Raw genomic sequence first — 17,245 nt, 5'->3', positions numbered from 1 at the left:
ATTATTCATTTACTACTTTATTAGTTTTTATTAATTTTGGTATTTATATTGTTTTTTGGATTTACTTTTCATATCTTTTGAATTTATTATTTATATTTTTAATTACTTTTCTTTTCCATATATTCATTTAATTTTACCTCTACCAATATTTAAAATAAAAAATGATAACCAAATAAACGAGCTTGTTCATGAACTTAAATGAAAGAGTCGATAAATGAGTTCATAAACGAATTTATTCGTGAACATAAACAAATCAAACACATCTATACTTGTGTTCGTTTATTTATTAAATGAACATAAAAATCTTTTATCATCATTTATTGAACTTAATAACGAAAATTATACGAACAACTCATCGAACACTCTATTCATTTACACCCTTAAATCTATCTCATCCTATATGAATATTTCAAATTAAGAGGACAACATACAAATGGTTGTCCCTTGTTCCCATATGTAATGGGGTAAGGGGAGGTAAGATAGTAGGCTGCCCCCAACACTAGGTTGAGAGCAGCTTCCGTAGGAGACCTCCGAATTATGAAATGCCCTCAATGAGACTCGATCCCACAACCTCAAAATTAAGAATCTTGTGCTCTACCAACTGAACTGGATGGTCAATTCAAGAGGACAACATACACTTTTCTTCATATTGTGACATAAAACATATTCTTTTTAGGTGATTTTAATCCGAACAATTATATCAATATATATATACACTAAGATTCAAATATATACACAATATCAATAAATTGAAAAAAATTAAAGTACTTTAAACCCATTTTTTATCATTTCTTTCAATATTATCTTAAACCCCTTTCAGGTTTGTGGACCATTGGCTAAGGTTTAAGGCCTAACCTCGTCCTACATGGTAAACCACCCATGGCGGTTTCAGCCTTCAGGATCAATCTTCGCCTGCAAGCCTCATTTCTCTCTACGTCCTCCTCTATTCCACTACTTTAGCAAAGTGAATCTGCATTTTTTTTTGTTATCTTTCACTAACCTATTTTTCTTACATGTGTTTGAGTTAATTCATTTTATTTATCTCTTTTTTTTAAATCATTTCTTTGTAGATTCGGTTCAGTTCCGTGACGCTGGATGAACCTGTGGCTTTTATCAAATATGAAAACAGTCAAGCCCTCATTTTTTTTCCTGGAAAGAACGGTATGTCATAATTTTAATGTTTCCCCTTTTGGTTATACCATTTTTAAACTATGGGTGTTGAAGTAAGTGAAGAGGAAAGCCAATTGCCACGCTGGAAGAAGCTTAATTCTCAGGATCTTGGAATTAGCTCTTCAATGATTTCCAAGCCAACAAGGAAAGTTCTTAACGGGCTCAAAAGAAAAGGTATTATTATATGTTTCTATAGCTATACGCGTAGGAACGATAATTTTTTCTTTGTATAAGTTTGGAAATCTTAGGACTTTCTCTTGTGCATGTAGGATATGAAGTTTACCTTGTTGGAGGTTGTGTTCGGGATCTTATTTTGAAGCAAACACCGAATATTATCACTACAGCACAACTCATAGAGGTTGCTGTTGTTGATAGCTTTTGTTCTTAATCTTGTGTTGGTTTATTGTTTTATGGTTATTTTGATCGTACTTGAATGTTTGTTTAGTATATAGTACATGTTGATATTGTTGGAGAATCGAGTCATCGACATGCTAATAGCGATGATTTTAGCATTGGATGTTAACACTTCATACATATCTCAGTGTAAGCATGGTATGCTGTCTGGGTGATACCACAAAAACAGAATCTCTCTATTGTTAGTTTCATGTTTTACAGTCTGCAGAGGTTTCTGAATTCCTTAGCTTTCATTCATTTTAATTATTTTTTGTTCAAAAATTTCAGGTGGTGAGTACATTTTCACGGTGCAAAATAGTCGGAAGGTGGTTTCCAATATGCCATGTGCACATCGATGATACAATGGTGGAGGTTCATTCTTTGTTTTTACTTTGACTTTTGTGCAATTCAAAATTGTTTCTTCTTTTCAGTTTTATGATTGTTGATTTTCTCTTGATGGTGGCTGTTAACCAAGTTTAACTATTTCAACTTTATTTGTGTTTTGAGTTCTCCTTACAATTTAGGTTTCAAGTTTTAGCATGTCTGCACGGAATTATGGGAGGGGGATGACCTATGAAATTAAAAGACCTGCTGGCTTTGACAAGAATGATTTTGTTCGATGGAGAAATTGTTTGCAACGAGAATTTACGATTAAAGGGTTGATTTTATGACATTTTGAACTTATGATCTATGTACTGCAGCTTGTTCCGATTTTATTTACATCCTATGGCTTTAGTTTCCAGTGTTCATAGTAGCATGCCTTTTTATCATTCATCTAAGACACCTCTCTGTTTTTACAGGTTAATGTTTGATCTGTATGCAAGGATAATTTACGACTACATGGGAGAAATTGAAGATATTAAAAAGGCTAAAGTATGTATTATGCTTGACTCCGTGTTGCTCCAACTCTTTGTTTTTCATAAAATACATGTGTTCAATGCATAGGACATGGGCACGAGGACATGACCCTTAAAGGACCCTCCAAATAGATGGAAAAACTTAGAAAGGAAGGAACACACTTATGTTGTGCTCGAACGGTCGTACCCTTATCCAATTCTCACATCTGAGTTCAAGTAAACATAGTTGCTTGTTCCTTTAGTTGCTTTAGAAATCAGAATTAATGCACATTCTCCTTTATCTTCTGATAATTTAGGTATGAACTGTGATTCCTGCAAATACTTCTTTTCAAGACGACTGTGGTAAGTTTATGATATGGAGTTTCAACTCAATTGCTTTTCATCTTGTAGTATAGCATCTGTCTTGCTATTTTCTGTTGTTTTTACCTAGACGTACGCACGATTTAGCAACCTAGTATTTTTAGGTACTGAGAAAATCACACCTCGCTCCATACTCTTTGCAGCTCGGATGTTAGGCTTTAGTTTTTCTAGGGAAACAGCTCATTTTGTCAAAAATCTTCTTCCTCGATATTAAGACTGGATAAGGTATACAGAAAGTTCCTTTCCAAGTTTTCCCAGCTTTTAATTCAAGTGAAAATGTTGATGGTTGATCTCATTCACTAATGGTAATGTTTAGCCAAGGCTTCTGATGGAAATGAACTACATGATGGCATATGGTTCTGCTGAAGCATCTTTGAGATTATTGTGGAAATTTGGACTTCTAGAGATACTTATGCCTATTCCGGTACAGAACCGGAAAATCGATATTCCTGACATGCTAGTCAATTTGATTCTAATGTTGATGCAACTTTATCTTACAGGCAGCATATTTTGTTTGTAGTAGTTTCCGGAGACGTGATAAGAGATCTAATATGCTCTTGGTAATTTTTGTTATGTATTCTTTTTTGACTTGGGTTTACTAAATTACTTGCATTAATGTGGTGGTATGGAGTCCATCAATTTTCGATGTTCTGTTTGCAGTCATTATTTTCTAAATTGGACAGACTTCTGGCACCGGACAGACCATGCACAGTTGTTTATGGTAAGATTTAAATGGCAACAAAATCCTAAAATCCCTTCCATCAATATAACGAAGTGTCGATATTCTGGAATCTCGACAATGATCGTTGATTAGACAAATTGTGCAAAGTTCTCTTTTTTTTTTCCGGGTGTACTTCATTGAAGCTACTTATCTCTAAAACATCCTCATACCGTTAGCATTCCATAAAGCAGTTTCAGACAAACCTAGAGATCCTTTGGTTGTTGCTGCATTTAGCATGGCCGTCCACAACGGTGGAGATATATCCAAAGCTATAAATATCGCCAAGAACATCAAGAAACCGCTCGATAGTAGTTTTCACGAACTATCCGAACCACTGAATCTAGAGAATTGGGCATTAGTAAATGAGGTGATGGATCTTGCTGCATCCGTTAAATGCATTTTGTGCCAGACGACAGATGAGCATTATGTGTCTCAAGCAATGTCAGCATTCCCTCCAGCCCCATTTTCAGATCTGGTAAGCACTTTCTTTCGTGTTCCCTTTCTATTAATTTTTTTCGAAAACACGCCATGATAAAACTAACATGGTATCGACACTGAACCCGAGCAAACATCTTATTTTGTCCCATTGGATGTAGCAGTAAGCAATATCTATTTTCCACTCTCTTCACCAACTTAAAGCCATTTTTAAACAACTTTGTTGGATCTGTGGAACCTATAGTTGATTGGGGGTAAGTGAACGATATATCTAGGAACTAACAGTCGTGCCGCCAGTCATAATCCGCATTTCCTCTCTGTTTTACGCTACAAGGCATAGCTGATCTTTTTCCCGAACCATTCATGTACAGGTGTCTATACCCTTGGCATTGTATTCGGAAGTTTGCAAGGTCTTCGTGAGTGACGATGAGTGCCGAGAAGGGATTCGTAGCAAAGCGAGGCAGCATCAGGAAGTCTCAGGGAAATTCGACTTACATTTGCTAGGGTTGTTTTCGGTACGGTATACCCTATAGACCGAACCTAAGCTAAGATGCTGCACTTGAAGTGGCTGTATGCAGTAGAAACGAAAATGTCCAGTCTTTAAACGATTAACATATGCTAGAGGCCCACTTGTTTCTTGTGTATATGCCCTGCACAAGCATATGCAGTATACCAAAATATAGAATATACTCGGACCTAGTCACGTAAGAGTAAGAAAATGTTAATATTGGTTTTCTTGAACCCCTGGGTAATTTTGTAACAACTCAAGTGAATCGTTCAGGTAATACATGTATATTGCTGTTAAAGATTCTACTTTTAAAATCATTCTAAAGAAAGTTGGGTTGTGGGCTTTGTTGGTTAAGGATGTATGCTGTAATATGACTGCTGTATCACTTTTTTTTTCATTTCTAAAATGATAAATATAATTTCTCGTGTCTAATTTTAGTATTTTCTGTGTAATGTGCTATTTAATATATTTTTATAATTAGATATTTGATTTTTTTAATGAATTTAATTAGTTTCTTTTAAGCATATTTAATCAGGTATTTAAGTTTTTTCTTTGATGTAATCAGGTATCTAACATTTTTAATTATATATTTTTAAATTTTAATATCGTTTACTTAAAGAAGTTATATATATTAAAAATAAAAAATAAAATTCTAAATATAAACACGTATAATTTTAAAAGTGTTAGATATTTAATTATACTAAAAATAAAAGTTATACATTAATTATATTATGGCTTAAGTATAAAATAAGTGTCCAAATTATACATATTTTCATGAATAGGTGTTTACAATATTTTTCGGCCCATCCAGATAACTAACGTTACAAATGTTACCCATTTAGGTGTCTGGGCCATCAAGGACGTTAATTCTCCCGTTAAGTGACACGTGTCACAATATGATGATTTTGAAATTTATTTTTTTTGAAAAAAAATATTAAAAATATTATTATATTTATAAAAAACCTAATTTCTCTTAAATTATAAAATAGCCCCAAATCCTAAAAAATCTCCAAATCCGACCCTTAATTCACCGGACGCCACCCTTTCCGGTCACGACCACTGCCGCCGGCGTAGTCCCTACCATCCTCATAGTCATATGTCGTCGTATTTGCTGTCGATTGGTCGTAGGAATTGCGTGAGATCGCGATTTTCAACCTAGGGTTCGAGGGTTATAAAACATCGATTCGTCGTCGATCGGCCACGATTTCACAGGGGTTTTGATCACCGGGGGAGGTGAGGTCGGGTGGAGCTTCGTCGACGGGAAAGAGTGGTGGTTGGTGTAGGTTTAGGGGTTGAAATAAAGATTTTCAAAGTTTTGAGTTTATTTCAAAATTTCTTCGTTTTATTTTTAAAAAATATATAATTTTATTTTTTTAATTTTATACAAAAAATTTAAAATTATCAGATTGTGACACGTGTCACTTAACGGGGAGATTAACATCCTTGACGGCCCAGACACCTAAATAGGTAACGTTTATAACGTTAGACACCTGGATAGGTCAAAAAATATTGTAAGCACCTATCGTGAAAATAGGTATAGTTTAGGCACTTATTTTATACTTAAGCCTTATATTATAGAAAAATTAGTTACCTAACTACATAATAATTAGATATCCTACTACACACAAATACTAAAATTAATTATCAAAACATATATTTACACACCTTAAAATCATGCATTTTTGTAGGTTGGTGTAGCGAAGAAATTCCACAACGAAAGCAACTTTTCTAAACATTGCATTGCATGAACCTCAGCTACTTTTTTCTCAAACTTTTTACATTTGGTCTTCAATGAGTAACACAACAAAAACATGTAGCATGCCGCTTTTCGAAATGGATAACCTCTCCTAGCCCTACTATGTCTCAATATATTTTAATATTTAGATTTAACTTTAAAAACTACTACATATTTCTAAAATATTCAATCATGTCGGGTTCCATCCTTAGCTGTAAGAGGATTGAACCGGATTTTCAATGCCGATTTTATAGTCAAAAGATCGATTGCCTTACAATTCAGGCGTTTACAACAATGGACCTGGCAGTCTCCTTATTTCCTGGAAAACACTTCAATGGCAATCACTTGTTAGATCTGCCACGTTGCCATTATACCATATGCTACTCGGAGTAATTATTTACGGAGATGATATAAAACATAAGCCAACAATATGACATGCTTTAATTGGAACATTAGATGATGTATTAACTTACATTCACAGGTCGAAATACGATATCTGTACAAGGGGGAGGGGAGGGGAGCTGCAAAAGTAACGGCGAGTGTAGCCGCACTCACAAACACCGATTTGGGTTTACATAATTTATGCATATAGAGGGCATTTTAAAATATTACCTCCACAGCATGTCCAAAATTTGACTATACTACTACTTGAGCCATCTATATCTGATTCTGGTTTAGAAGATCAACTTACTGCCAATTCCTCTTTAACAAAAAGCTGAAACAACAGAACATGCTTCTAGCTGTGTAATAAGTTTCCACTATGCTGAAACAGGAAAAGGAATGCGAAAATGAGAGCATATACACCTAGAACATTACCAAGAACCATTAAGAAAAGCCTAACAATTCTCTGCACTAGATGTCGATCGACATATCATTTCCATTCCATCTAGGCCTCCTGCAGAAACTGAATTGTCCTCACCCTTTGAACTCATTGATCCTGGCTTCATCTTCTGTACCTCCTCTCTAGTGTAGATACCAATCTTGCGAACCATGGCACAAAATTCCCTGATTCAAAAATATAATAATAAAAAGAATTCAATAATGCCATCCAACATATTAAACAAGTGAAATGGTGTTGTAGAATGAATGCAAGAATACTCACTGCCAAGGATCATCTCCAACAAGCATCATATCACCCTCGTCATCAGTATAAACAACAAGCCAATTCCTTTTAGGGGCCATTAACTCTCCACTAAATTCAAATAATTGATCCAGTTCTGCAATAAGTTCATCGTAGTTGTTGAACTTAGTAAGATCCACAGACCTACCAAGAGCAATCCCCTGCTTGTGAACCTGAAAATAAAGATAAACAGGCCCAAGTTACTTATAGATTTAATAACAGAAAGCATACAATTTCAAGACAACAAAAAAGAGAAAAAGAACCTTGGTACAACTCCTAGTTGAAGCACTAGAAGGCTTGCTTTGAATCTCTCGAGCATGAGGTTGTTTCTTGAGCTCATTAAAATTAGACAAGTCCTCCACATCCACTAACTGTGAGACCTTCGAGTTTTCAAATCTTTGGTCAGATTCAAAAGCACGAACATGGTGAGATGCAGCTTGCATATGACCCACAGGCTCATTCAATGCATTAACATGAGTGACAGTGGGTTCTGATGCAATAGAATTCCTAACGAGAGGAATACCAAAGAGCTTGCAGTTTCCTTCACCAGATTTTCCATTCTCGTGTTCTTGTACCGATGATGCGGGCATTAAATCTCGAGATTGGACTGGACTCTTCTCATAATGAGAATTTGGGGGAGGCATCAACCAGTTTCCGTTTGAGTGTTCAATCCTATGGCCTTGAAGTACAGGATAGTCACCAAAACCACTAAATCGACCATTTCCTCGGGGTTTATAAGGCACGCCAGAACCTTGCCCTGGGAGCATTGCATTTGTGACGGCCAATTTGAGTGACAGACCAGAAGGCCCGAGGGACCAAGACCCAAGCTTCATTTCTTGATCTAATGCTTGTTTTTTCATAGTCTTACCAACCAATAAAGTTTGATCAACCAAGGATGAACAATACCCATGTATGGAATCTGCATTTGATCCAAACCCTGAGAGTAGATCTGTGTATGTTGGTTCATGCCTCTCGGAGGACATCCAATTCTCTGAACCAAATCTTCTTGAAGCAGAAACCACGTGAATCTTCTCATTATCTACAGGTGGCCACATCATCAATTTTTCAGCAGTGTCAGACCCGATACTCTCCACAAAGTTGCCTCTCAAGGTCGAGAATTCTTGACCTTGCAAGACCCTTGGCAACCCACTAGCTGTTGAAGGGTCTACAGTAACTTTGGATGAACCTAGACATGAATTTAATTATTCGATCTTTCCAGATGAGATAGTACATGAAAATAAATTACAAAATCTTAAATTCAGAAAGGACCTACCTTCCCTAGTACGAAAAGAGGAATCAGATGATGTAGGTACTGCATGGGGTCGAGGCCTTTTGGCCCTGGGCATTGGAATTGGATTCAAGGCTGGAGGAGCCAAAGCAGGTTCAATTTTCCAAGGAGAAACTGTCTCTGGACGAGGTATGTTAGATGTCTCATCCCATCGCACCTGTAAGGGGTATTTAAACATTGTTTCAGAATCCCGAGTAGAAACATTCTACCATTCAGTATCCTAAATTTGTCAAACTAAATAAAATATACATTGAGGCATCTCCATTTGGAATCCTGCCATCTTTTCGGATCAGCATCTTCTATTCCAACTATTGTTCCAGTAAACCTGCAATATAAAAAAAAAAACTTCAGCTTGCTCCCGTATCATGTTTGAAATTTGTTGCTCTCATGCAGTAAAATACTACGACACTTCATAAATAATTGTTCTGATCTAGCCTACAAGGAAATAGTATCTTCACAGAGAAAGGAAGACAGAAGCTATACCTCTGTTCAGGAGCTTCTTCACCTTCAAATCTCATTTTGAATCTCATCCCTATTGAGTAATTGTTCTTTAATGACTCCATGTACTGATAATATGGAACAATAAACTCGGCTGGGCTTGTCCTATAACAGAAAATTGACAAGTGTAAATACAAGAACCTACAATGAATTCTTCTACCAAATAGCAATGTTAAATTTGAGAACTCATCAAGAAGTGATCTATTTGGAGTGCATTATATCAATCCAGGAAAAATGACAAATCATGCAAAAGAAAAAGGTAGCAAGATCTCCATACCTAGGTTTGTAATACACAGTAAATATGGTTCGTGTTGAGAAGGCATGCCATGCTGTTGCAAGCACACCAAGATGCATGCTATGACTTGATATTACTGATGGAGGAACATTGCCCAGCTGTCTCACAGCTCTTCTTACACCAACACGTAATTCTCCATTCTCACCTCTGAAGTTGCAAATCATTTCATCAAAATTACTCAAGCTCAAACTAAATTTAATTTGAAACATCAAATTTAAGAGCACATGCGAGGAAACATGCAATTGCAAACCTTAAAAATATAAAGGCATCCCCTACAACAAGCCTCTTGGAACTCACAAAAACACTCCAACCACTTTGAAGTAAGTGCCTACGAGGTTGACCTGATATGCGCATCAACAAGTGAACCAAATTATATAAACAAAACGGGATTATCATGTAATAATGAGATCAGAAATAAAATATAATAAATGACCCGCACTTGTACAAACAGCTCATAATCAAACATTTCATGTAAAACCAAGGTTTAAAAGTATTACCCCTCAAGATATGCCGGAATCGCCACTCATTTCCATGCAAATCCTTAGCAACCAATTCTTGTGTTTGTGGTTGCCGTGACATGTCCTGTTAAACAAACTCAAATGAATCACAACCTAATTATAACATAGGAAAAAAGAAAAGGAGGTATGCATCTGCATTAGACAAGACACAAACCAATGGTGGAAGACATTCATCAGCATGCCGCCTGAGCACCGAAAACCCACCATGGGTGCTTGTATCTGAGGCAGTCAAGGTCTTGCAAAAGGAATGAACATGGAACCGTGGGGGTTGAGGAACAGGAGGCTCCTTGTCCACGGTATTCTCATCTTGCTGCTAAGATATAGATAGTTCAAAGAACAAACTCATTAGAAATCCAACTCCTCATCAGCTTCTAATCATAACAAAATACAATGTAGAAACCAAAGCTTACAGTAGGTTCAGGAAGAAGAGTCACTTGTGCAAAAACTTCATCAGTATCTGGTTCAGCCTAAATAATTAACAGCACAAGGATTTTAGTCTCACTAGCCAAACAAAAACAATACAAGTTGCAATAAACAGGTGCAAAGGTACCTTTAATTGAACGTTAATCACCCGACAAAGGATCTTAGATGGAAGATTATACATTGGCATATTCTGGTCTGAAACCTGATTAGTAGACGCCTCAACCTGATTCACCATGAACTTGTGGTTAATAGTAAGAAGAAAAAACCCAGAAATAGAAATGAAAATAAAACATGATAAAGAGAAAGATCCGCTTCAAAAAAAAAACCACATCCATTCACCAATAAAGAAAAGTTAAGACTAACACGAAACGAAAGGGGGAAAAAAAAGAGAAACCTGTTCTATGTGACCTTGGGGAAAGTAGAACACGCGCTCTCCTTCGCGAGGGACGGTCACCAGAGATCCGGCACATGCACGCCAAAGCTCCGTATACAGCGCCGCTTCTGGGTCTATATTTTCCAGACACGAAACAAAACCGAAATAAACATAAAACGGCAAATTAAAAAAAAAATTAAGAACCCGATGAAAGCTATAAACGGAAGAAGAAGCAATTATACCTTTGACGGCAGGCTTACGAGTTGAGCGACCGTCTTGCCCTTCCCTGGTGTTCCGAGCATCAATTGGCTCGCTATAACCAGAAGAAAAGCTTTCTCCTCCTCTTCCGTTAACACAATTTCCTTTCATTGATACTTCCATAGTTGTCATTTTTTTCTTTACAGTTGCCAAAATGTTTTCAGCTCAGATCTCTCATCCGATACTCTCAATTTTCCTTAAAACTAAAAAAGCACAACTCGAATTCAACTCAAACAACCGAAAACCGCTCTCGTTTAAAAAAGAAAACAAAAGAAAAACAACTATCCCTGAGACAATAATCAAATCGACTAAAACAAGCCTGTATTCCTCTCAATTCACCACCAATCTTCTTGATTTATGCATCAATCAATCAATTCTGATTGCTCTGTCTTCCTTTCCACTTTTTATATCTAGTCACTTTCACTCTTCCTCTTTCCTTCCGCCAACAAAACCCAACAACTCACTGCTCAGCTCTAAATCTCCCCATCGACCTGTAATTGCAGCAGATGAGATATCAGAGCTCGTACACTCGCGAAAATTGAAACTTCCAAAAATAACATAAAAAATAATGCTTTTATTTTCTCTGTGGTTTCTATCTGTGTGTTTTTTCCCTATCGTCTCTATTTGTCTGTGTGAGAACTGTGAAGCAATGGCAATCATTTAAACCGCTGTCAATTCGTAACCCACTAAAACAAACCGGCAGTACCGGCTACACCCGGTGGACTTATCAGCGGGGACGAAGGACTCAAGGCCCAGAACTGCCAGGCGCCAAGGGGACCAGATAGATAGTTCATGCAAATAAATAGTTTTTGTAAATTATTATTTATATTTATATAAAAAAAATACTACCACTTAATAATTTCGTTTGTATACAAAATTAACTTTTAAACGAAAATACTTAAGATGTGGGCTAAATGAGTGAGATAAAGAAAACTTAGGGTTATTGAGAATTTATTTAAAAGTAGGGTTTTTTTAATATTTATGAAATTCATTTTCTGATATTAATGATTTGGATAAATTATAGGATTTATCATTTTCTTTTCATATATACTTTTACTCATTGAATTTAAAAAAATATATTTTATTACTTTTGTTATAAATTTATTAAATTTCAATCACTAATTTATTTATTATTATATTATTTTGAAGAATAACCTCCTTCGAAGATTATTTAGATGGATGTATCCCAAATTGTACACGTAAGATTATTTCGCATCCTACGAAATGCAATAAATTATTCGCTTTTCACCAGACATAAGTTACATTCGAGGTGGATGTACTTTTCACATAAAAGTATTTAATATTGGTATTTAATATCTCATGCTCTGCTAGACATGAGGTCCACGATACATTAAATCGTAGGAGTAATTTATTACGAGCGATAGCGTCCTACAAGACGTGAGGTGGGTATTTTTGAAAAGATTTTATAAATTTGTGCTTTGTAGTACGTGAAGTACCCCTTGCTTCGAGGACGGTGTCACAACGGTTATAAATATGGACCCCAAGACCCTTATTTTTCACCTACTTCATTAAAAATCTCCCTTTTCTCTTATCTTCTCTCTGATATATTTATTTACGATCATTATGACAAGATTACTTAGGCTTGATCGAAGGCATGTGCTCGATTATTGGCGGACAAATCTGAGAGTAATTTTTATTTCTTTATTTATTTCAATTGATTTATTTATTATTTTGAATAAATTAGTGATTAATTAATTTTTATGATTTATTTATTTGTTCGATTCAAGGGGTATGAACAGTTGTTAAAGTGTTATATCAACCGTTTCCTGAGATATGATGAGGATATTCTTTCATATTTGCACGAAACTGATTTTGGTTACATTAGAGTTATAACTGGTGGTACGAATTTATATCCTAAATTGATAAACGTGTTGCTTGAACGATGGAGATCGGAAACGCACGTGTTTCATTTTCTTTGTGGGGAAGCGACTATTACCCTTAAAGATGTTGCATTTCATCTTGGGTTGTCTATTTACGGAACACTTATTACCGATGTCGCCCTTGGAAACTGGCAAGACTTGTGCAACGAATTGTTGGAACTTACTCCGATAGATGACGATGTGGTAATGTTTTATTACCAATAGTAGATTTTTTGGGTATATTACCGAGAATGTCATTACCTCCATTCCCTTAGGTATTGTAACATTACCGACGTTTTGGACTAAAATACCCTTAAATTTTTATTTTTTTTCAAAAATATACTTATTCTGTCATTGAATAACAAAAATTCTACGAATTAAATTACAAATTTATCCTTAAATTATTTTAATTTACAAAAAAAATCTATAATTAAAATTTTATATGAAGTTCAGGTGTTAAAATTTTTTTACCCTTTCATTAAACATTTTTTATATTTTTAATTTTGTAAAAAAAATTATATAAATATTATGTATTTAATTTTTTAAAGAAAATATATAAATATTTTAAAATTTGTAATATATACAAATATATAATAAGGACAATTTGATCAAATATATTTTCCAATAATCTTTTATTCCTTTAACTAAACACGGTAATCTTACATTCTTGCTAAACCAACTAAACACAAAATATAACATTCCCAGTAATCTTATTCCCTAGTAATCTTTTATTCTCACTGATAATCTTACATTCTGTGAACCAAACGCACCTTTAAAGTAACCCTTTCCCATTATCCTCTTCGCATTCGTGTACACATGTTTTACCGTGAAATATATATATACATATTGGTGAACTGTACGGTTTTATTAATGTAAAATCATATGGGATAATATTAGTACGGGTCTCGTTAGAAACTTTTTTAAATCTAAATGGATGAAAATAGTATTTATACTAATATCAGAACAGATAGCAAGAGGACAACATTGTCCGCAACAAAATTATCTATCAGCTCGCTCTTGATGTAACAACGATTGAATCCATTCAGGTAAAACAGTACGATAAGAGATCTCCATTATATATATATTGACAATCGTTATATTTCCATTTTCTTGACGGGATGGACTTGTTCAGAGTCTAACATGGATAAATAAAAGGAAATAGATAGGGGACTAATTCGAAGAAAAGTTTTCAAGTTAGGGATTCAATAAATATTATTTTAATCGTAAAATTGTGGGTTTGAATGGAGAGTGATGCGTACGCCCGTGTAGCGTAGTGGGGGAAGGAAAAGGAGAGGATGAGTTGGTGCAGCTCTTCTGTGCCACGACATGTCAGTGGTTTAGCTTACAGAAAAGCTTGAAAGGAGGCCCACGCTCCTCTGCCTCCCCTCCGTTTTTTATTATAACAATTTATTACATTTTCTTATCAGTGTTTCTATTACGTTTTATATAATTAAACACATTTAAATATATAATCCAAATAAATTACAATTAAATACATTTAAAATTTTATATTTTTTGTTATTTTAAAGAGAGTTTAATGTAAATTCACTCGTAACTTATATTAGATTTTATTCATAGCTCAATGACTAATCACTTGTATAGTTCATTAAGTCAACATATCAAATCTAACTTTTTATACATTATATCTTATTTTACAAATGAACAATTACGTGGAAATCGATCATTCGAAATATATAATATAACCTATAGGATATTCGGAGGACTCTCCATCTTGGGCCCTCCCTATATTAATTAATCAATGAATCTCGAAACACCATTTATCTCTCAACTTATACCCTATTGAATTGTATAGATACTACTCTTGGATAGTATTATTATACGTTTGTAGTATCTTGGATAGTATTATTATACGTTTGAGATACAAAGAGCTGTTAGAAAAGTCACATATTAATTTGAGAATAATATAGAAATAATAATAATGAAATTTCATTATTAAATTAAGAGAAGAGACACAATAAGTTTACTATGTCTTGAGATTATTATTCGAAATAACAATATAAAACAAAATTAATTATGAGAAAATCAAGCAAAGAAGTTAAACTTCTTAAAAAAATCAAAATTGAATAGAAAGAAAAAAACTTTTTTTATTTTGATATTGTGATCGAAAACAATTAAGGTCTATCTATATAGTTTCTCTAAGACATATTTTCGGCCACTCTTTTAGTGCTCGAGTTAGCACAACAGTAGAGATCACGAACTATTATTACCTTCTTTTATCATCGAAACACAAAGAAAGATAAAAAATATTTTTTTTCAAGAAAAGAAAATTTCTTGAAATCTGAGATATAAAAAACCTAACAGACTTGCTCGATATTTATAGGGGATATCCCAGAAGGAATTAATCCAACAGATATATTTTAATATTCAAATATAAGCATATAAAATTATTTTTAAATTTAAAATATTCAAAAGATATAAATAATTTTTACTATTCAAAATTAAATAGATATTATTTTAATTTGAAATATTCAAAAGTATGTATAATTATCTTTAATATTCAAAGTTAAAAATATAATAAATATATTTTTAAATTGACATATTCAAAGAGTAATTATCATACTGATATTCAAATTAAAAATATCTTTTAATTTGCAATAGTCAAAGGTAATATGAATTTAATATAAATATTAAATCCATCGATTAAATTCATCATTTTCCCAACAATCCCACATAATGAAATTTATAATTTTATCACAAACATTTTGATTCATTGTAGTGATAGCCTTTACGATCGATTGTTGCATATGATATATAAGTGTATTCCTTTTAACATTCCCATGTGACATTATATTTACTTTACTGGCTAAATAGTAAACACGATGTCCTTGAATTGTTCTGTCATTTTTGTAAAAGATGATATACTTCACACGACTACCCCGCTAACAAGAATTTAGTTATAATGGTATGTTCTTAAAGTCATGGACATCCTCCTGGTTCTACAAGAGTTTGAAATAACTATGCCCAATAGTCTCCTTGAAACATGTTGAAAACAAGAAGCTTTTCACTCTTATATTTTTCATGTAGAAGACTTACACAACTAAATACACAAACTATTGTCTTATCTTAGGAAACTGCTAAATTAGGTAAGTGACTGATTTTAGGAATAAATATAATTCCTTAAAGTTAGGGATCCTAACTAATAAAAATACATCTATAAATATCCTACCATATTACATAATCTACTTAATTTAGGGATCTAATTTTTGACACTCCCCTCAAGCTGGGGCATGAATGTCTTCCATCCTCAGATAGGGAGTACATCAGGTCACTGTCAAGTTTCTCTTTTATGAAACACAATTATTTGAACTCTACAAAAAATTAGTGGAATCATGTCTCACATCAAGAATTAAACTCAAAAAATATTCCTCAAAGAATTTGAAATTTATAAATTCAAAAATTAAAGGAAACTTATCTTTGACATAAATTCTTCTTGATTTTCATCCAATATTTGTTTTACTAAATTTTTTACACTTTCCTTGTACACAACAAGGATTAAACTTAATGAATTTATATATCATCTCGTAAAAGTAAGAAAATAAATTTTTTCATAAGATTATAAGAAAAGTCAAGCATTAATCCGAGAATAATATATAAAAATAATAATAATGAAATATCATTATTAAATCAAGAGAAGGGATAGAATGAGTTTTATCTGTCTTGAGATTGTTATTCGAAATAATAATCTAAGACAAAACCAAACCTGAAAAAATCAAACAAAGAAGTTACATTTCTTAAAATAAATCAAAATTAAATAGAAATAAAAATATTTTTTATTTTGATATTGTGATCGAAAACAATTAAGACTCGTTGCTATGCAGTTTCCTTAAGGTAGATTTTCAATCAATCATTTAATGGTCGAGTTCGTTGGTCGTCTGTCTCTCAAGATAAAACAACTAGGTGATCAACTACAATAGCATAACATAGAGATTACGAACTATCCTTACCATCGCTTATCACCGAAAAACTAAGAATGAGAGAAAATATTTTTTTTCTTCAAGAAATGAGAAGTTCTTGAAATCTAAGATATGAAAAACATAACAATTTTGCTCAGTATTTATAGGAATTTTCCAATATAGATTTAATCCAACTAGACATCTTTTACTATTCAGATGTAAATAGATAATAATATCTTTTAATTTAAAATATTCAAAAGATATAATCACATTTTACTATTCAAAATTAAATAGATATTATTTTAATTTGAAATGTTCAAAAGTATATATAATTATCTTAAATATGCAAAGTTAAAAATAAATAAACACCTTTTTAAATTGACATATTCAAAGAGTAATTATCCTATTAATATTCAAATTACAAATATCTTTTAATTTGCAATAATCAAAAGGGATATGAATTTAATATAAATATTAAATTCATTAATTAAATTCACCT

At 33.4% G+C, this 17,245-nt stretch overlaps 1 protein-coding gene and 1 pseudogene across 1 annotated transcript; one reads left to right on the top strand and one right to left on the bottom strand.

The window, feature by feature from the left end:
- The first annotated feature begins 879 nt into the window (after positions 1-879).
- LOC120187267 lies at positions 880-4,708 on the top strand (annotated as a pseudogene).
- A 2,171-nt stretch (positions 4,709-6,879) lies between these two features.
- Positions 6,880-11,224, bottom strand: LOC120187307 (auxin response factor 2A-like). The gene is made up of 15 exons (XM_039191047.1): positions 10,937-11,224; positions 10,716-10,828; positions 10,449-10,544; positions 10,309-10,365; positions 10,053-10,211; positions 9,878-9,962; positions 9,631-9,721; positions 9,363-9,527; positions 9,071-9,190; positions 8,837-8,912; positions 8,573-8,744; positions 7,563-8,485; positions 7,282-7,472; positions 6,984-7,184; positions 6,880-6,894 (listed from the first exon to the last, which is right to left on the bottom strand). The coding sequence occupies exons 1-14, from the start codon at positions 11,082-11,084 to the stop codon at positions 7,016-7,018; spliced, it is 2,565 nt and encodes an 854-aa protein (XP_039046978.1). The 5' UTR covers positions 11,085-11,224; the 3' UTR covers positions 6,880-6,894; positions 6,984-7,015.
- Between the last annotated feature and the right edge of the window lie 6,021 nt (positions 11,225-17,245).

This window comes from Hibiscus syriacus, unplaced genomic scaffold (assembly GCF_006381635.1).
Source record: "Hibiscus syriacus cultivar Baekdansim isolate YM2019G1 unplaced genomic scaffold, ASM638163v2 tig00113724_pilon, whole genome shotgun sequence".
Taxonomy (NCBI): Eukaryota; Viridiplantae; Streptophyta; class Magnoliopsida; order Malvales; family Malvaceae; genus Hibiscus; species Hibiscus syriacus.
The sequence above is the reverse complement of the archived record's forward strand: the minus strand, read 5'-3'. Positions and strand labels throughout refer to the sequence as shown.